We start from the raw sequence: 22030 nt of genomic DNA, 5'->3' as shown, positions 1-22030 counted from the left end.
TCCGATAATGGCAGACAGGAAACAAGGAGCTGGCTGAAGTTCAGGAAGTAGTGCAGCTGGGCGAAAAGCCTATTGCCAAGTTCATAAGTGGTGTCACTGATTTGGGGTTAAAAACACACACAAAATGACCCATTTATGTTTACCTTTTTCACAGTCTTGAACACGTCAAAGATTGGTAAAAATATTGGCTTTTATGCATTTTTAGTTTTTGTGTAGCATCAGTTTTGTGTAGCATCGCGCGCGCACACACACACACTTCCACACACACTTCCACACACACACACACACACACACACACACACACACACACACACACACACACACACACGCACACACACACACGCACACACACTTATATGCTTTTATTATGGAGTTATACTCCATATAACGCAACGTACAAGCCAGAAATTAAGCTTTGTTTTTGTACAGGGCTACTAAAGGGTTAATAGTGCCACATGGTGATCAACAGTAAAAATGACAAATTTGACCTCTTAGCAAAAGGAAAAACACCAACATTCAAAAATGCATGATAAAAAGGTGTCATAGCTCTGCAATCAAAAAATGTGGTTAAAATCGAAGCCAATTTTTTTACCAATCTTTGACATGTCCAAGACTGTGAAAAAGGTTTTAAAAAATCCAGTTTACAATCACTTTTTATATTGAAAATCTGTCATTTTGTTTGTGTTTTTTCTCAAATCAGTGACACCACTTATAAACTTGGCAATTAAAGAGTAAAAATCATGGAATTTTTGTGAAGATTTGGTAGTTTTGATCAGTACTGAGGGTGATTAACAGATTTATAAAAAAAATTGGAAAAAATATTCATCTGATACATTTTATAGCCGTTTAATTTAGTGGATGTTTTCATCCACTAACAACACTATTGGGTAGTAAATTTGAACAACGCACAAGGGTTAAAAAGGCACACCTCTTATGAGATTATTTCCATACAGCAGCCATCACTGTTTCCAATGTGTTAATAAGACATTAGAGTAGTATAGTGTGATTTACATTTTTCAATAACACTAGGGCAGATATAGGAAGTGATGATGGATATACATTAATAGTTGCACCACTAAAGCCTTCCACCTCATTTATTCTGGTCTTTTCTTACCCCTGCCTGGTTTTCACCCACATGATTAAAGTTAAACAATTAGGGGGTTACAGAGGTATATGATTTTAATGCCAGAGAGAACAGTGTTCAAATTAATTATATTCTTCATCTTATCATATCTTAGATCTCTCTCTCTCTCTCAGTCCTGTAATTATGAGTCTCGTCTCTGTAACTGAGCTGATCCCTAAAGCCCCACATACTCTTAGCCTCCTTTTCTGTCTCTCTCTTTATCTATCTCTGTCTTACTTCTTAATAAGCATGTGATACTGTTATACGATACTCAGACTTTCTCTATGCAACTTTAACACCAAAAGATGAAACAGCCAGGATCTATTCTTCTGCAACAATTTATATGCGTTTTTAGCAAATGTCATTCAAAGAATTTTTGTATTTTCAGAAAGAAAGAAAAACAGGTCAGACATGCTCAAAACAGAATATCCTTTGTATTGCACATATGAATGAAATCATAAAGTTAGTGAGTTAATGATGATCAGTTGTTTTAATGTTTATTACCTCTCGATGTGCACTAGCTCGGAGGCGGGATGACATCAGTTTTTTAACACTGCTAACAACATCTAAATAGCCTACTGTCTGCAAACATTAATAATATTAACATTACTATACATTGTTTAAAAGGTATACGGGTTTAGCATCAGTGTATGGTCTCTGTTTTGAGATACAGATGCTCTAGCATCATAAATGTAGTATTTTGTGACAGAAGTCCAGATGCAAAAAGCAAAATATAAACGTGACTTCTAACCTCTGTGTTGATATAACGATCGCGAATCGAATCCAGTCTGTTTCAGGTTTGTGAATAATCCATGAAAACCGTCTTATAGAATACATCCAATGACCATTTTTATCCACAAATGTGTACAATCCATGAAATATAGATCTATATATATAGTCTGTTGTTTACATCAGATTTCGCATGAACGTCTTGTAATAGAATAGAATATATAATCTGAGGACTATTTATGTCGTAGCACTGTATATGAGATTACACTTTAGGTTCCGCTTAACACATAATATCCAAACAGCGCTGTCAAATATTGTGATGTCATCTGACTCCCTCGTTCCTCCAATGACTTCATGGAAAATAATGAAAGACAGAACATGAAGCCAATTAGATAACGAATCCAACAATCTTTGTGTGACGTTTTATTTCCTGGTGTGGAAACTGCATTTTATATGCTAACATAAGGATAAATAATAATAAGAATAAAAGTGTACGCATGTAAACAAAAGACTTTTATTTTGAGGCTGACTGGCACTTAGAAAAGGAACTAGTCTTACAAAAACCCTTGCAAGAATGAAGTTTTTTAGTAATAAAAAAGATGCTATGCAAAAAAATTTTATTCCAAAGTACTTCAGCCTCTCTAACTTTAACTTAAAATAATTTTGAAACCTGGAAAAAGAAGCTCAAAGTGTCTTCTCTCTAATGATACCATAGGTATGCTTATACTTTTACTGGTTTAGTAAAAACAACCCTTTTAGTGAAAGTGGGTCTTTTTATGGTTTGGGCTAGAGTGGGGGTGTTTTTCAAGAGGTTAATATTAGCACACAATAATAATCAAAATTATTTATTTTTAATTTGACTTTAATGCATAAAGCACATTTTTAGGTTACATAACAATTTTTTTTACAGTGAAGTACTTGTTGTGTTGAGTACTTCATTGACAATTGCTCAGCAAAAAAAAAAAAAAAAAAACATTTAAACCTTGTATTGTATTCGATTGTGACGATTTTGATGGAGCGGGTCGAATTTGAACCTAATTGGATTGAATGCAATTCCCTAAATATCACGTTATAAAAAACAAGAAGGAATAAGGTATGAACAGGACCATTTTAGCATCAGTTTTTGTCACACATTACAAACACATTACAAAAAAGTAAGATTTTTTAACATGCATTTAACCACAATTTTTAACATGTTTGTTTTAACAAATGTTGTAGTGAGGAAAAGCTCACTTTTCCCTTTTTAGGGTAGTAAAACACCAACATATATGCAATAAATGTATTTAATTTGTGTCTATACAGTTTCCTTGAAACAAAAAAATGAGGGTCAAATTGACCCGCGAACATCAAAATCGTTACAAAATTATTTACGTACACTTCAAAACATATCAGAGTATCCAAACTTTGCATGCATGTTCATGACCATAAATGATAAAAAGTCACAAAATGTCAAGAATAAAATCAAGTTCATTGGTTTTTCCGACATCGTAAATATCAAAACGGGTCAAATTGACCCCGGAACATAATATAAAGGTTAAATACACAATATGTAATTTTCACCAAGCAAACTTCTTTGCACTTTAGAGTCAAATTGTTAGAATTTTAACATTAGCAAGGTTTAGAAACACATGCAAATGATGTGAGATGAGAAAGTTTTTCTTAGACACTGGCGTCACTCTTCGTCGTTCCTCTTCTCATCTATGACATAAGATGCAGCGCTAAAGAGTCTCTCACTGTGCCAGCTTGTGCATGAAGCAGACAAGTACTTTGTATCATAATCGCTGCGGTGTCTTTCTCGTGCTCTGCGTGTTGTTCATGTTGTCTTGATTTTAAATGATAAACTGAACTTGTAGTGTGCTCTATGTTTTTTTCGTCTGTCTCAGACACTTTAAAATGCTTCAACTGACACGTGTGCACCTCTCACTATAAACCCTATATATGATGTTTAGCTCTGGCAATGCTATTGTATTTTTACTCCCAGGCCTAAACAGCAACACCAGTCTTTTCCACTGAATAATGCTTCATCTACCTTTACCTAATGACAGTAGTTTCTAGAACCTGTAAGTTGTCTGTGTTTTGTTTCTCACAGGCAGCAGTAATAAACCATCCCCAGCATTGTAACCAGACATAATAAGCTTATCCACAGCAGTCACTTATATTCATTAAAGCAAGGCTCACCACAGCCTTGAGAAAACAAAATCAGGGCTATCAAGTAATGTTATTGTTGTAAAGATTACCATCAGGGCCAAACACGATCAATAGTTAATGAATGAGTGGAAGAGATGCTCTAATGAGTGCTGAAAAAATAAACCGTGCCATCTCATAAGACCAGATAGCGAAGCTTTCGTCAGCAGCTTTTACAAAGATCAGGGTTAAGGAAGGTGAGAAAGGCATGCCAATGCGTATACCAGTTAACATCTGGAACCATAGGTAATCCAGATGTGCTTCATTAAGCCCCACATCAGACAAGCCGAACTGTGTCGCGGGGGATCAGAGTGAGACAGAATTCAAACCGTCTTCAGATCATTCATTCTTTCTTTGAACCCGCCTGTCCTCTAAGGGGCTGTGGGGTTGATCGCATCAGTCATGTATTTATTAAACCAGCCATTTTTGTTAAATAATTTCTGAATGTATTTATGTAGAAAAAAACTCCTACAATAATCTCCATTTGTGCACAATGAGAGGGCTGTGTTGTTCATTACAATATCAAAGCCATGGCTGGTGAAACTCTGTCCCTAAACAAGTTTTAGGATTTTTTTTGGCTGTTAGACCCTGTGTGTGAGCGCTCAGTATCAATGCTTCATTTCGCCCTCACTGGATTACAGCGTAGGTCCACTGTCAGCCGCGACTACTGTAGGCTCCTCCATTTGCATGATAAAGCGATGCTTCAGACCGCGCTGTCCTTTGTCTCTTCACACACAGACCCAAAAATCTTCACAGCGGAGACGGAGCAAGAAGGAAAATGGAAGAGAATTTGTGAAGGCAGCGAAAAGAGAGAGCTGCTCATCTTTTTGATTCTGTCATCTTTTCCAAACTGATCTGGTGTTGCATTGAACTTATTCATGATTAATTTAAATATAATGCCATTAGACGTCCAACTATATGTTTGACATCATAACCATCATACTCCATTGGAGTGTGTTGATATGAGTTTAGGGCTGTAAGAGAAGATTATCAGTGAATAATGACTACATTTCAGTCTGTTCTTCACACAACTATCATAAGACTTGAAATGTAGTGCATGGCGTCAAAAAGACCATGGCTGTGTCCGAAATACCCCTTCCTATACCTTAAAGGGATAGTTCGGCCAAAAATTATATTAAAGCCATGATTTACTCACCCAGAAGACGTACGAGATGCATAGGTCCAACACATTTTCAGTTATTATTTTGCGTGGTAGTGGTGTAGAAATATGCATATTTAAAACTTTATAAAAACTTTTTAAAACTAGCTTCCGGTAGCGCCGCCATCTTAGACTCCTCTGTATTCAGGAGAGAGTATTAAATAAACTTTTCTTAGTGACGTATGACAAAGAGCAGCAGCAGAGAAACCTCCGTAAACTGCGTACGCTCTCGACTTGAATGCGGATGCGACTAAGATGGCGGCGTTATTGGAAGCTAGTTATTTTTGTTTATAAAGTTTTAAATGTGGATATTTCTACAACAAAACAGCGCGGATTACCCTCAGAAGGCCTTTGTTATCATCGTGGAGCCATTTGGATTTCTTTTGTGAAGGATGGATGCACATTTTTTGGACTTGAAGGAGTGGACCCCGTAACTTTACATTTGTTTAACTGAAAGATCTAAAACATTTTCTAAAATAACTGAAAATGTGTTTGTCTGAAAAATGATGGACATATGCTTAATATCCTTAATAATCCATATGTTTAATATCCTTTTTGGCCGAACTATCCCTTAAAATGTACTATTCCAGACATTATTTTACATTACAAGTGACAAGCAGCAGCAAAGCGACACAATTCCTTTCATTTTAGATTCAACTTCCTTTCAGTAGATTCAACTGAACGCATGGTGACATTAAACGATAGACACGTCATGCAATTGAGCGGTTAAAACCCGATCACGCATTCCGTTTTTTTGTCAAGGGTACCTGCACATGCCCGAGTACTTGTAAAAAAAACACTGGAAACACTGGATTACTGGAGCCATTGGTGCTCCCCTATTGCCTGGTGCCCCAGGACACTCGCCCAATCCAGTCTATGGATAATCCGGCCCTGACATTATGCAAATGACGAGTGATTTTCGTGAGCGACTACCAATGAAAGTAAAGCATCATCATTTTATCATTTAGAGCAGTGGTTCCCAAACTTTTTCAGCGTGTGGCTCCCCTTGTGTACGGTGCATTCCTCCGTGGCCCCCCAAAGAAAATTTGTGACAAAAAACTGTTCTAAAACTCAACATTTTAATAAAAAAAACATTAAATTATACAAAAAAGTAGTGCTTTTGATTAGTAGCCTTTAGGTTTAATTACAAAGAATTCATGATAGATTAATGTATTTCATAAAATGTCATAAAATTGGGGCCCCCCTGGCACCATCTCGTGGCCCCCCTGGGTGCACTGGAGGAGCTGCAGTTGTCATCTTCTGGTGAGATCCGGGAATTTATTTAGCTCAAATGAAGGGTTGGGACAGTGATGCATGTCGGGACGCTCCATGAGATTGAATAAATGCACTTGATAATGTCCACCCTGATTTTGGACAACACTAGAAGTGGCTGTCCCCTTAAATAATAGTGCACAGTTTGTTTGTTGAATGATGATGTTGTGTGTGTTGTAGAAGTGTTTGGCCTGAAGCTAAGCAGCAATCCGGTTTCACCCACGTTTGTCCAGTGCAGATGTCTGCTGACCCTCTTACTGACCCACAACACAAACAGCTCCACCTGCAGGTCATTTAATCACCGCCACCTCATGAGATCTGTCTGCCTGTATTTCTTCCTCCTTCTTCAGTTTGCAAATTTCTTGTATTTTGTTGTACCTGTAAAGAGTTTAGCCCCCCCGATGTCCAATGTAAAATCTGCTTGTTAAAGGAACAGTATGTAAGAAATTTATATCAATTGATCATTAAATGGCCCTGAAATGTCACTAGATATTAAGAAATCATTTTCATTTCAAATACTTATATCACTGACAACAGTGGTATAACCAGGATATTGTCATTTGAAAAGTGTTGCAGCCCTCAACTGATGTTTATGTTGTCGTTTTGTATATTGGCCACCAGCTGTGTGATTGCAGTGCCAGTTTTAGCCACATGTTTTGTGATTGCAATACCAGTTTTGGCCACAATCCTACATACTGTTCCTTTAAGTCTGATGTCACACGCCAGCGTTTCTAGATCCAAAAGCTTTATCAGATGCCTTAAGAAATCAGCAAACAATAAAAATGTGATCCTAAACTGATCTCTATACCGAAATGCCCAGATAGCCAAAAAGTAATTAATCTTTTACGAATTATTGCCAAGTGTTGGTGTCCAGGAAGCTGTGAATATGTGTGCACTATGAGTATATAAAAGCTTAAATGTGACCCTGGACCACAAAACCAAGTAAGTAGCATGGGTATATTTGAGACAAAAGCCAAAAATACATTATATGGGTCAAAAGAATTGATTTTTCAATGCAAAAAATCTTTAGGATATTATGTAAAGATCAGTCCATGAAGATAATTTGTACATTTCTTATCGTAAGTAGGCCTATATCAAAACTTTATTTTTGTGAGTGGATGCAGTTGCTTATGACTTTAATCAGAGAACTTTAAAGGTGATTTTCTCAATATTTACAGATTTTCTAATAATTGTATATCGGCCAAATATTGTCCTATCCTAACAAACCATACATCAACCATACATTATTTATTCAGTTTTCAAATAAAATATACATTTCAAATTGACCCTTATGACTGGTTTTGTGGTCCAGGGTCACAAATGTGTGATGTGAGTAAACAGCGCTTATAAACGGTGTAGTCTCATATGAAGCAAAAACTGTCTACAGGGTTTCTGCCAGTGTTTGTGTGTATTTCAGCAAGAGAATATAAAAAGGGAAAGATTGATCTTTCTAGTTTATGCTTGCAGCGCTTTCTTTGATAGCCTGTCTGTTTTATTTACCCTTAGCATCTGTAACATTAATGCATGCAGCAAATGAATGCATCTATTAACATGCAACCATTTCATTTAGGAAAACACGATTTTATCACCTTTGCTTTTCTGTCTCTAAACGTTTCTTTCTAAGCCCTCCTCCTTTTTACTCACATGCCACCCCTGTCCTCCTCTTCTCTCTCTCCATCTCTTTTGTTACATTGCCTAAGGCATATACTTTTATCAATCCTTGCTACCTGTTGCCATGCCAACGCTATAATTTTGCGGATTCGGGTTTCCACACAATGCAATGCGTACACCTGCCTCATGTCCTTGCGTTACTGTGCGAAGGCATCAGAATCTTACCTGCGATGCAGTGCCTGAAGGTGCTTTAAATGAGTCATTTAAACAAGGCTTTTAATGTTTCGCCTCCTTCGCTCACGCTGGCAACTTTGCAACCCACACACGTTCCATAAAGACCCTCTTTAGAGAAATCACCGGATCAAGGAAATATTTTTATAGGGAAACATAATATACTTAATATTATTATTCTGATGTATATTTGTGATTTTCTTATTGCACAGGAAACGTTATCAAAAATTTTTCTGCTGCGTGTTTTGTACTCATTAGCATTTGCGCATATTCTATTCATACATACGGGCTGCGTATGTAACCGTGAAGCGGATAGGTTCAGAAGCGAGCAGCTGTGTGGATTTCAAAGCTCATTAAAGTCCCTTGTTAGTTTTTGTTTGTGCACATCTGTTTCTTTCTTTGAGATGGAGGGCCGACTTCGCCTCACTGACTAATAGTTGTCATTACAGCTGAAAGGTGCGGTGTGGGATTAAGGTACCTGTTCAGTGAGCTGACTTTAATGTGAACGTCTGCCATCGTAGTTAGCTGTTTCCTGAATGCCGTTATTTTCATCTGTTTTTTTCTGCCTGTGTTTGTGTCCAGTGGGATATTTCTGTCTCCTGATGGCCTTTACCAGCTTTCAAGCCAAAACCACCAGAATGAAAAACCCACAAGAGTTCTCTTTAAACCTGGTGTTAGCAGTTTTAGTAGCTGGATCAGTTTATTGACAACATTATAATAGTAGGTGTAAATCCAGTCATGACACATGGTTGTCTTGCTCAGGGATACGTAGAGATGCAGTTTTTAATTTGAATATGTACTATTTACTGTGGTATAATACTAAGTGCATTTGGCAGACACTTTGATTCAAAGTATTCATTTCATATCAGTTTTTTTTTTTTGCATGTTCCCATTCGAATCCACAATGTTGGCATTGTAAGCACCATTATCTACAGGAATCTTTAAAGATTAATCAAATCTAGATTTTAGTAACAGTATGTGCATTTTTTATAACCATATGTATTCTTCTAGTCTTTATTTAGCATTTATTGTATGACATTAGCACTAACTATACAGCGCAGTTAAGATGTTTACAGGTTCATTGGAGTACAACGAGGTGGGGGTGGGGGGGGGTTAAGAGAAAAGAAGGTCAAGGGTGTGGGAGTGAAGGCATGTACTGCAGTACTAAAGGATTTAATTACACACATACAATTTAAGCCAATAAAGACTGCAAAGCAAAACAAAGACTGGTGGTAAAGAGAAGATTAGTAGTAACATTCAATAGAGGACTACGGTGCAAAAAAAGAGTTGTGTGTATGTGTGAGACCTAACGAATACTTTTTCTGTTTAATATTGAAATTGCCTTTGGGTCTGTCTCTTTTCATTATTCATTGGCTATAATTATCAGTGATTCATACACGTAAGTCTTGTGATCAGTTCCCTTCTATTACTCGGTCTGCTTTAATTTCCCACATATGCTGTGCTGGCAATTGCTTTCCTGTAAAGTAGCTAAAATTGTTGGTCATAGTGCTTGCAATCCAAAGGTCATGGACTGGACTGGATATATTCATAAAATTTAAAGATTAAATGTAAATCTCCTAGGATTAAAACTGTGGATTTCTGCTGAATGAATGTTATACTTTATAGCTCTTTCTGTTGTGCCTTGCTTCGCTTTTACTTGTAAAAAGTGATCTTTTACACAGTAAGAATATGCGTGACATAAAGACTCCTATAAAGTCTGTTCTCTAAAATAAATAATATTTTATGTATCTTGTGAGCCTGCCTGTAAAAAACTAGCCTGGCTCCGCCTCCTACGTTCTTCCACTTAATTTTCATTTCGCTTCAGAACAACGTCTGGGACTGCTGTGTAGAGTTTCGTTTTCTCCGGCAAAAATCTGCAGGTCCAATCAGCGAACAGCGGGGAGCGGCTTAGAACGCAGACGTTGAGGTCGTGCGCCAGACTGAGTGACATATATCACGACCAAACGTTAGCGATTGGTTATGGCAGATTCAGAGTGACTCTGGGCAGATCCAATAGTTTTAAACTTCAACAGAGGACCCTCCTTAACGGAAGTAACGCTTTGCAATGGAGCGTGGCCAGACTGTCTGTACAAATGAAATGAATGTACGAGAGTCTGGTTGCACCAGGCTAGTAAAAAACAGGCTAAAATCTTAAATCAAATACTGAGATAAGGAGCGTCACAGTTTGATTTTAGCCATTGTTCCACTGTTTTCAGTCTTTGACATGACCTTACTCTTCAATATTAAAGTTATATTTTCATTAAATGTTCTTTAGATTTTATGCACTGTAAAAAAATGCAATATTGCTAGTCAATTCAACCTACTATTTATAAGTTTTGACCTGTGATATGTTGACATAACTTTTTTAAGTTAAAGTAACATAACAATTTATGAAGAGTTTGGTTCCAAAATACAATAAATCCATTTTGACTAATTTCTGTAAAAACGTGTTTTCTATACCAAGAAAGTGACAAGATGAAAAGCACTATTTTCTGTTACAAACTTTCACATAGCATCTTTAGGTTATAATAACATAAAATTCAAATGCATAATTTGATTTTCAAAGATTTATTATTATTTATTTTATTTTTTTTCAGCAAAATGCAATAAATACATGGACAAGTGTTTTTTTTTAAAATGCTATAGATCTATTGAATCAATATATAAATGCGCATTCATCTTTGCCATGTTATATTCATTTAGTTGACTAGTGGTATACACTGATTTAAAAAAAAGATTAATGGCATTAATCAAAACACTTACTTTGTCATATTAAGAACACTCTTAATATTGATATTAGCTGTCATTGCTGATGTCATCCTTGAGACATCGTCGCTGAACTTTTTTGTGATCAGCTGTAAAATGTTTTGGTCCTGCTTGATTTTCGTTGACTTCCAGTAAAATAATGTAAAGTTTTTCATAAGATCCCCTGGAGTCAATGTGTTACCATGACAGAAGCTTCATGCTGTCGTGTCAGAACAAGCAACAGCCGGCATTTTTCCTTTGTCCGAGTGTCTTTCACGTAAATTATTAGATTTTGATGGCTTGCGTTACTTCCTCACCACAGAAAACCACCACAGGTTTATCATTGCCATCAAAAGTATTGTTTTGCCGTTTGTTGATCACAAAGTAGATGAGGAAAACTAGGATTCCGTGTGTATTCAAAGCGGCAACATTATTTTTTTAAATGCGTTGAATGGTGCGCTGTCATTTGTTGAGCGAATATATTGCATTCTGCAGAGGAGGAGGACAGTTTGTCACGGTTTGGAAAAAAGTGAGAAAAGATGACAGAATAACATTACATTATACATGCGTAAAATTAAGAATGTACTTTTTAATACTGACCTGATACAATATTGATTTTAACTAATAAAAAATGCGGTATTATCGCATTTAGGAACCAAACTCTATTTTGTTGATTTAACAAAAATGCAGAATTTTTTTACAGTGTGTAGTAAACAGTCAGTTAGTAAACTACTTCAAAAGTAAAGTACAGTAAATCTCCAAAAAATGACTTTTGCTGGGTTTTTACATGCAGGTTTGCATATTTTTGGAAACAAAATTATATTTTTATACGAGGGATTGCTATACTGTATTTATTAAAGAAAACTCAACCTCTTTCTCTCTCTCTCCCTCTCTCGTTACTGTGTCTCCTTGTTGTACAACTTTTTAAATCAGTGTTTATCAACCATGACCACAAGTGTTGTGTGAGCTAATAATGACAAATTCTGATTAGCTGTGGTTACCACCTGCTCTCTTGACACACAAACTTTACACTGTAGGGAAACTCAGAGCTGCTGTGGTTTGTACCTCTCTAAGGGAAGCAGTTCTTCTGATATTGTGCTTCTCTAAACATTACTGGACTCCAAATAAAACAACACAAAGATAACCTCTGCATGCACTTTCTGCTAACAAAGGTTTCCACAGTGTAATATATACCCATAAATGTAGTTCTGAAACGTGGATTCGGGAGGAACCTTAACATTTAGGCCTGCCAATCATCATTAAGAGCGTATATAAGGCAGCCTCCATGCCTCTGCGTCCAGCTGCAATAGGCTTTATGCCCAGCTGCACTACTTCCTGAACTTCAGTCAGCTCCTTGTTTCCTGTCTGCCATTATTGGACAAACTGATTAATCCAGGTGTGTCTGATTATTGTTGTTGTGACTACTGAGGTCAGGCACACCTGAATTAATCAGTTTGTCCAATAATGGAAGACAGGAAACAAGGAGCTGGCTGAAGTTCAGGAAGTAGTGCAGCTGGGCATAAAGCCTATTCTTCTGCCTTCCCTCCTCCTTCAAGTTTTTTATGTGTCTATTGTTACGTAAACTGTTGGATTAAATTGAATACTGCTTGTGTTTCATAAATACGTTTTGTCTTTTTTATGGTTAATATCCATTTTATCACCGTCTTGCCCATTATAGGAAGATCCTGGAAGTGCAGATCATAGACGATGAGGAATACGAGAAGAATAAAACCTTCACCATCCACCTGGGAGAGCCGATACTGCTGGAGATAGGACAGAAACACGGTCAGTAGAAGTTCCAGCTATATGACATCAACACTGCATTTGCAAAACTCTCCGTGCCGTTGTATGATAATACACGAGGGTGTCTCTGTTTAATATTGTATTATTAGCTTCCACATCCATCCCTGAATAATTAAAGACCAAATCTGAAAGGTTTCTTCGCGTAAATAATGAGAGTCAATGGGGAACATATAATGGGTGACTTGTTATAATGGAAGACATGAACTGGTATCAGTGCAAGCAGCCATATCGGAGCCATATCTCCAGGCCATTTCTGTTTATTAATAATGTACGTACTGCTCTAATTCTTGTTCTTCCTTCAACTCATCATACTATTGCAAGATACCGAATGTTATTTATAAAAGCAGCGCATACCAGTTTTGCATGAATGCAAGTAAATGGGACCATCAGTGCTTTTGATTGTATATACTTTGTCAAAGTACCATACAGCTTAGTAGATTTTCAATGTGTCATCCACTGACAGGAGACTCGAACGATAACAAGCCAGCTGTGGGGGCTGAGGAAGAAGAAGTGGCCAAGATGGGCTGCCCGAGTCTAGGAGAGCACACCAAGCTTGAGGTGGTCATAGAGGAATCCTATGAATTCAAGGTAAATCCTGTGGGCACATTTTGCATTTCTAAGATGCTTCCTCCCTCTTTATTCCCATGATGACGGTTTTAATGCAGCAGGTCAGTAAGGTCAGGATTTTGAAGAGATTTGAGGGCGGACACATTGCATGAGATTATTTTCAGCCTTCTAAATACGAACAGCCAAGTGACATTGGAGAAAATGAAATACTGATGGGGATCTGCTCTTACACCCACTCACTTTAAATCAGTTTAACTGGGACCTCTGTATTTTTTGGGCTATGAGACAGTTGTATTAAAGCTCCCGTTCTTTCTGTGTTTTTGAAGCTTTGATTGTGTTTACAGTGCGTGGTATTTTTCACTCAATTTACTTATCTGTATAGCGCTGTTTTCACTGTCCTAAAAACAGGCTGATGTCTTCCTTGTTCTATGAAGTCGCTCCTTCAGAAATACGTATTGAGTTCTGATTGTGTTGCTTGTTAAGTGTGTTGTGATTCCATAGCAGCTTAGCTTGCTGTTAGCTTAGCGGAGAGGATGGCTTTGGTTAATCTTCTGTATGTGCATGTGTGTGTTTGTTCAGAATACTGTCGACAAACTAATAAAGAAGACTAACTTGGCGCTGGTGGTGGGCAGCAGTAGCTGGAGAGAGCAATTTGTAAGCGCTGTTACTGTCAGTGCAGGTCAGTAACTTTCTACTACACTATAAATACACGCATCTGTCTGTTGTTGATATTTGTAAAACACATTTCGTGTAACATTAACAAGCGTTTTATAAAAGCAAATCACCTGTTGACGCATTAAATTACTGACATATTTGACATTTGTTATAAAATTAGGAACAGGTGCAACTTTGATTATATAATGATGACAGAATTGAAAAGATTATTTGCAACATGTTCTAAATACCTCACTTTAAAGTTTGCACCACAGTAAATTATTATTATTATTTAGTTGTAATATATCCGCTGACCGTATGGTTACTTCCTCAGGTGATGATGATGAGGAGGAAAGCGGAGAAGAGCGCTTGCCCTCATGCTTTGATTACATCATGCACTTCCTGACAGTGTTCTGGAAGGTTCTGTTCGCCTTTGTCCCGCCCACCGAATACTGGAATGGCTGGGCCTGTTTTATCGTGTCCATCACACTTATCGGTGTGCTGACTGCCGTCACTGGAGATTTGGCATCTCACTTTGGTTGTACAGTCGGCCTGAAGGACACCGTCACAGCCGTGGTGTTTGTGGCCTTGGGTACCTCTGTGCCCGGTGAGCATGTGTTTGTGTACCTGTTATTAGATGATGTTTTCATATGACATACTGTAGCTCAATTTGGTGATTTTCACGAAATCCAGATTTAGAAGGTGTCCAGCATCAGAATTTTTAAAAAGCCCTTAAAGCCAATTTTATTTATTTTGCACATACAAGATTAAGGTCTGAACTTACTATAACCATTATTTTTAGAGGATTTAAACAAATATTTCCTATAGAATTATTTACATTTTTTAGATTATCATTAGCAAAAATTATCATTACCGCAACATGATATTACATTAAATATATGCATTTAAAAACTCATGTTTCGGTAATGAGAACTAAAAAGTTGTTTAGGTACTATGACAAACAAAATTTAAACTTTTATCTGGAGAGAAAAAATAAGAACCGCTTACCTGGTAGCCATCTTGAGTGTCACAGTCAATTATGTCCCTTACAACAATTTTTTTTAAATGTTAGTTCCTTGAGGGCTTAAACAATGATTGGAAATTGTTGCGGAGGATGAGAAAATTGTTCTTGGACACATTTATATTCCTTATTATTGTCTCTACATTTACCAATGATCACTAAACACCACATGTTTCTTTACTGTAAATGTTTATAGTATAACATTCACTGAAGCTTTTTATTTTTTAGATTTTTTAATTATAAATATTTCCATGTCAAAGAACCCAAATCCAGTCATGGACACGTTGCGGTAATGAAAATGTTCCCCTTAAATGTGGAAAAAAACAACAAAATTTCACGAGAATCACCCAATTGGTAGATCATTGTTAAATTAGGTAATAAAATGCTCATAATAATCAAATGTATAGCTTGAAGACAATGCCATTTCTCACACCCCCTCTCTCTATATACAGACACCTTTGCCAGTAAGGTGGCAGCCATCCAGGACCAATACGCTGATGCATCTATCGGAAACGTGACGGGTAGTAACGCAGTAAACGTCTTCCTTGGAATCGGAGTGGCGTGGACCATCGCCGCCGTGTACTGGCACAGTCAGGGGAAAAAATTCGAGGTCCCGCCCGGCTCGCTGGCTTTCTCCGTCACCCTCTTCACAATCCTGGCATTGCTGTGCGTCGTCATACTTCTGTACCGCCGTCGGCCCACCGTCTCTGGGGGAGAGCTGGGGGGCCCTCGAACCGCCAAGCTGCTCACTGTGTTCCTGTTCATCTCGCTCTGGCTCTTCTACATCCTGCTGGCCTCTCTCGAGGCGTATTGCTACGTGCCTGGCTTCTAACAACAAGAAACTTCTCACCGTATACATCCACTAATATTTTCATCATTGTGTATATGAGACGTCTAAATGGAGTGTTTACGTTGTAAATTATTGTTGTACAAATTGAACTCTCATCCTTTCACCAACACCGGTGTGGATATTTGGATGGGGGATGATGGAGTATCTTACTTAGTATCTTCACTGTCAGCACCTGGATATTGAGACACAGCGACACTTATCCAGGATAGTCTCCCGAGAGCCCCTTCAGCATTAGACTTGTTTCTTTCAAGGACGGCGCTTTAGTTTCACTTCGAGATTCTCTCAGAAATCCCTACTCTGTCATTTCTCCCGGGCACTTTCAATAAACTCATTCCCACTGCAGATATCTGGGCATGCTTCACACCTCCACCTTCCCCGAAGACAAACATTGCTCTTTTCTTGCCTGTTACTTTTGGTTCACTGTAGACCTTCATATCTCACTAATGAAGTTTTTTATAAATTAAATTTCAGATCAAGTTGTCTAGGGAGGTCCGAATTCCCAGCCTATACCACCCTTTTCCACTATTGTCCCACCCACATACACTACAGGTATGTTGCCCACCTCAAAACTATACGCATCTTATTTTCAAAGTTGTACCTACAGCACACCTTCTTGATCAGTGGTCCTGCCCTTCATAGATCAAATATTTAGTATTCACTTCTAATCTTTTTTTTTAATGTCAAGTGCTTGTGTTGTAGATCTCATTTAAAAATGCTCTTCTGAATTTTTATTTTATAGGGAGAACAAAAAGTTTTTAATTTTCTCATTTTAAAGCTAATGAAAACACAAGAAATGCATATTTTGCATGGCACAATATTAGTAATAGAAGTTGAATGGTGACCAAAAGAAATAGTTTATCGATGACAGTGTCATACGAACCAATCAGTGTTAATTCATGTGATATTTATTGATATTTATTATGATCAACTATGTATTACGTGGAGAAATATTGTATGACTGTTTGTGTGTCATATGCCAGTCGTGCACATGAATGTGTCTTAATGAATGAGAGCGTGCTGTACTCAAGCACAGTGAATTTTCTGTCCGCCACTGCCATAGTCGGGAGTTTCAATCTCCTGTTTTGTTCAGTCCTGTGAGCTTCTAGGACTTTCTTTGACGTTCACGTTTCTATTGAATCATGTGGCTGTGTGGGAACTCAACAAGGATGCCTTGATATCAAAGTCATTAGGCCATAAGCTACTGTAGATGTGTCAATGAGTTTACAATGTTTTCTAGATGTTTTCACTTGACTAAAACAAGGGTATTATAGAGTAAAAAAGGCAGTGAAAAATTGTAAATAATTGTTTTGTTTATTACACCGTGTTTTTTTTACGTGTGAAATGTTAGACCCTCAACATCAGCACATTAATCCAGAGCTTCATCTATTTATTGGGGTCATTATTTCTCCTAATTTTGCCCTTTATGCGCATGCCTAATGTATAGTGTATAGTAAAACTTCTGTTCAATTTTAGTTTGCTCTCTCTAATCATTTTCTTTTTATATGTTCTTTCACTGTCCAAAAAAAATGTTGTCAAATCAACAAATACACTCACCTAAAGTATTACTAGGAACACCTGTTCAATTTCTCATTAATGCAATTATCTGATCAACCAATCACATGGCAGTTGCTTCAATGCATTTAGGGGTGTGGTCCTGGTCAAGACAATCTCCTGAACTCCAAACTGATGTTAGAATGGGAAAGAAAGGTGATTTAAGCAATTTTGAGCGTGGCATGGTTGTTGGTGAGTATTTCACAATCTGCTCAGTTACTGGGATTTTCACGCAAAACCATTTTTAGGGTTTACAAAGAATGGTGTGAAAAGAGAAAAACATCCAGTATGCGGCAGTCCTGTGTCCGAAAATGCCTTGTTGATGCTAGAGGTCAGAGGAGAATGGGCCAACTGGTTAGCCTATAGAAAAGCAACTTTGACTGAAATAACCACTTGTTGTAACCAAGGTATGCAGCAAAGCATTTGTGAAGCTTCAACACGCACCATTTTGAGGCGGATGGGCTACAACAGCAGAAGACCCTACAAGGTGCCACTCATCTCCACTACAAATAGGAAAAAGAAGTTACAATTTGCACAAGCTCACCAAAATTGGACTGTTGAAGACTGGAAACATTGAGACATTCAGATGGTAGAGTCAGAATTTGGCGTAAACAGAATCAATCATAAACACGGACAGAAAATGGATCCATCATGCCCCTGTTACCACTGTGCAGGCTGCTGGTGGTGGTGTAATGGTGTGGGGGATGTTTTCTTGCCACACATTAGGCCCCTTAGTGCCAATTGGGCATCATTTAAATGCCACGGCCTACCTGAGCATTGTTTCTGACCGTGTCCATTCCTTTATGACCACCATGTACCCATCCTCTGATGGCTACTTCTAGCAGGATAATGCACCGTGTCACAGAGCTCGAATCATTTCAAATTGGTTTCTTGAACATGACAATGAGTTCGCTGTACTAACATGGCCCCCACAGTCACCAGATCTCAACCCAATAGAGCATCTTTGGGATGTGGTGGAACAGGAGCTTCATGCCCTTCATCCCACAAATCTCCATCAACTGCAAGATGCTATCCTATCAATATGGGCCAACATTTCTAAAGAATGCTTTCCTTGTTGAATCAATGCCACGTTAAGGCAGTTCTGAAGGCGAAAGGGGGTCCAATACAATATTGTATGGTGTTCCTAATAATCCTTTAGGTGAGTGTATTTTGGTGTTACTTTGTTTCAACTTGTTTTCATAAGTTACAGTCAAACGTTAAATAGTAGGTTGATTTTACTTGCAAAACCAAGTTGTTTTACCTTTATTCTACATTTTATTTTACAGTGTTGATCCTTTTTCAGCCAACTAAACTAGTTTAGCGAAGTTCATTTTTTCTCATCTCTCTTTCTATTATTTGCCTCTCTTTGCAAAATGATACAATAGTTTTAGTTTGTAGATAATTGTTTACAAGAGTGTCCCAGTTATCAGCCATCTGCTTGGTACAACCTGGGACATATGCTACAGGAAGTGATAGGATATAGCTGTAGGATAATTTTGTAATTTTGCTGTTGTTCACTATTAGGGCTCCCAGCACATCAGTACTTAAAACTTTTAAATGCACTCACATTAAAAAGCATAATAAAATTAAAGGAACACCACAAGCTGTAGGTGGCCAACGGCTTAATACGTCACTGTTTAGCTACCTGCTAAAAAATTGTAAAGGAGAAAATGTCCTTCAAAAGTCACAGGGACCCTCCATTTAAATAAATAATAAAATATCAACAAATCCACAGGCAGCCATCTACACTCTTAAAAATAAGTTGTTAGACTGTATGGTTGCACAAATGGCTATAAAAATGTTTCTGCTATGGCATCGGTGCGTGAACCCTTTTAAGACCTTTATTTTAAGAGTGTATCGAAGTTTTCCACTCTTTTCCTTCGGATCACATCTTCAGATCCGGTGTTATGTTAAAGTGGGTGGATCAGATGTACATGCGGTCCACATTTGTACTGGCATATGTGTATTTATACATTCAGACTTTTCAATGATACAAGATTGAAAAAGCACAGAGCGATGTATTTTTAGTTCTTGTTGTTGCTAGGCGACGTTCAACGAGTCATTGTCTTTCTGTCATTATGTTGTCTGGTGTCAGTGCGGTAGGGTGGGTGGAAGGAAGGGGGGCTGCTGGTTTGTAATTACTTTATAAGGTCACTTTCTCCTTGTATCTGATCGTACATGGTTGTTGAACTTGAAGGTCCACCTTTGATTAGAGCATAAACTCTAATATTTAAATTATCCTAAAAGTTTTCAATTGTAAAATTGTTGCAATATAACAGAACTTTTGATATTGTAATAGCTGAGAATTATGGTCGCTTTATTTAATGATCAAAACACAGTGGATAACCTTAAAGATGAAGGAAAATACCATGTGAAACTTGTACATCCCACTCTAAGAGCTCTTGTTTAATGGAGACTGAAGGACCATCCCATGTGGGCCTATGGCCTAAAGCAGTGTTATCCAACTTAATGATTTATGATCAAATAACAGTAGATACACACTAAGAGACCATATCCACATAGCAGATTTGAAAGGGACAGTTCACCAAAAAATGTAAAATGTGATCTTTATTTACAGTATGCCATTTAGTATGCAGTTTTTATGAAGCTTAGTGGTAGTGCATGGGCAGCGCAAAAGGTTGTGGGTTTGAACTCATGGATCACACATACAGTAATGATAAAATCTATACCTTGTAATAAGTCACTTTGGATAAAAGTGTCTGCCAAATGCATAAATGTAAAGATTTAATGAAAGTCTTTCCATAACAATTGTTCACAGTGACAAGGGGCTGCTAAGATCCAAAAGGACAAAAACACTAAACGTAGACAGCATGAATTGACAATACGACAATATGGCTGTATGTATGGCAAAGATAGGTTTGTGTAAGGAACAGACCATAAATGATTGTGACCCTTTCTGTAAAATCCAGGCTAAAATCTTATAATCTTATTAGCATCAAAGTTTAATTTCAATCCTTGATTTCAATCTTTGACATGACTTTACTCAGTCAATATTAAATATATCAAAATATCAAGGTTATATTTTCACACAGTGTGAATGACATGTTGGCATTTTACAAGTTGGCTAATTTGTATGAATTTGTACGAAGTTAATTGTGCAAAAAACTTTTGATTCTCATTTTAAAAAACTATAAGACCATAAAAACCATCCCCCTATCCCACCACTAACACCATCACCAATTGGGTACAAAAATGTACGAATGTGGTTGTACTAAATTAGCCACTTCATAAAATACGTACGAATTGCCATGAGATAGTATTGAGTTTGCATGTTCTCCCTGTGTCAGTGTGGGTTTACTCTTGGTATTCTGCTTTCCTCCCACAGTCTAAAAACATGCAGGTTATGTGAATTTGAGATTCCCTCAATGTGTTCATGAAAATAGCCGATGCTGGAATGTTAAGAAATAAATACATTTGCACAGAGAAGCAAATCATAAGCACAAGGAATTTTCAGTGCAAACAGAAAAGTACCTTAATACCTCTATCAGCTGAAATGCATTTCACTTTTACATGTGCAGATGAATCAATATTATTTGCAATAGTTGACGATGAATAAGCACAAAGCAGTTTAAAGGTTTCACATACGACTTCTCTCACATCGACCCAAAAAATTAATTCTCTTGAATAGCATGCTTGTTCCATTACTGAATGTTTGATTCGTTGCGTCACTCGTCGCGTGAGAGTCCCGGTCTCGTGATACAATCTTAAAGCATGTATTTTTTATGTGCGTGCATTTCTCTTGAATCACAACACTGAATTTACAAAAGAAACTAATTGTGTTTGGTTTTGTATGTATAGCTATTTGATAAATTACTGTTTAAAAAATCTTTTTTTTTTTTAAGCCAAGTGTTCTTTATCGAGTTATTTGACACTATTACTTTCTTCTTGTCAATCTATTCTGTACTGGGACAACTTTATATTTTGGTAAAAAAACTGACGTGCTACATAGAGCATTTATGATCACAACAACAAAAGTGTCAATGTTCTGTAAATGTTATATTTAGAAGTGTGTGTGGGTGAAGGGGTGTGATTTTCTGTATGTGAAATGAAATCTGTAATGTAAACGGGAACATTTGCCAAAAGATAAAGAATGATTGTATGTTTGTAATGTCTGTTTTTTATTTCATTTATTATTGAGTACATTAAAGTTGGAATTGTATATTAAAAACAGACTTGTTCTTTTTTAAAGAGCTTAAATTTCTCTTATAACAAATTCTTCATTTAATTTTAATTAGTTCACTGTTAAAAGTTACATTTTTTTATTGACTTGAAATTACAATTAATTTCAAATTTCTTAACTAGTGAGGAGATATAAATTATAATTTGCTATAAATTATAAAAAATAAAGTTGAATCATCTTTTTTATATAATTTATAGCAACTGCTTACTTGTCAAGAAAGTTGAAATTAATTGTAAATACAAGTTGATTAAACTTTCAAATTTAAAGACTTTTTTACAGTGTAGTGTCTGCTAATACATAAAGTTGAAATGAAGCGAACATATGAATAT

At 37.0% G+C, this 22030-nt stretch overlaps 1 protein-coding gene across 1 annotated transcript in view; it reads left to right on the top strand.

Moving 5' to 3' along the window:
- slc8a4a (solute carrier family 8 member 4a) overlaps positions 1–21682 on the top strand; it is a 66718-nt gene extending 45036 nt beyond the window's left edge. The window contains exons 5-9 of the mRNA XM_065287075.2: positions 12733–12839; positions 13321–13445; positions 14004–14103; positions 14413–14685; positions 15552–21682. Coding sequence (XP_065143147.1) covers positions 12733–12839; positions 13321–13445; positions 14004–14103; positions 14413–14685; positions 15552–15931 — 985 coding nt within the window. The 3' untranslated portion in view covers positions 15932–21682. The remainder of the gene's footprint in view (positions 1–12732; positions 12840–13320; positions 13446–14003; positions 14104–14412; positions 14686–15551) is intronic.
- The last annotated feature ends 348 nt before the right edge of the window (positions 21683–22030 follow it).

Source organism: Paramisgurnus dabryanus, chromosome 18, assembly GCF_030506205.2.
Source record: "Paramisgurnus dabryanus chromosome 18, PD_genome_1.1, whole genome shotgun sequence".
Lineage (NCBI taxonomy): Eukaryota > Metazoa > Chordata > Actinopteri > Cypriniformes > Cobitidae > Paramisgurnus > Paramisgurnus dabryanus.
This window is presented reverse-complemented; position numbering and strand designations above follow the sequence as displayed.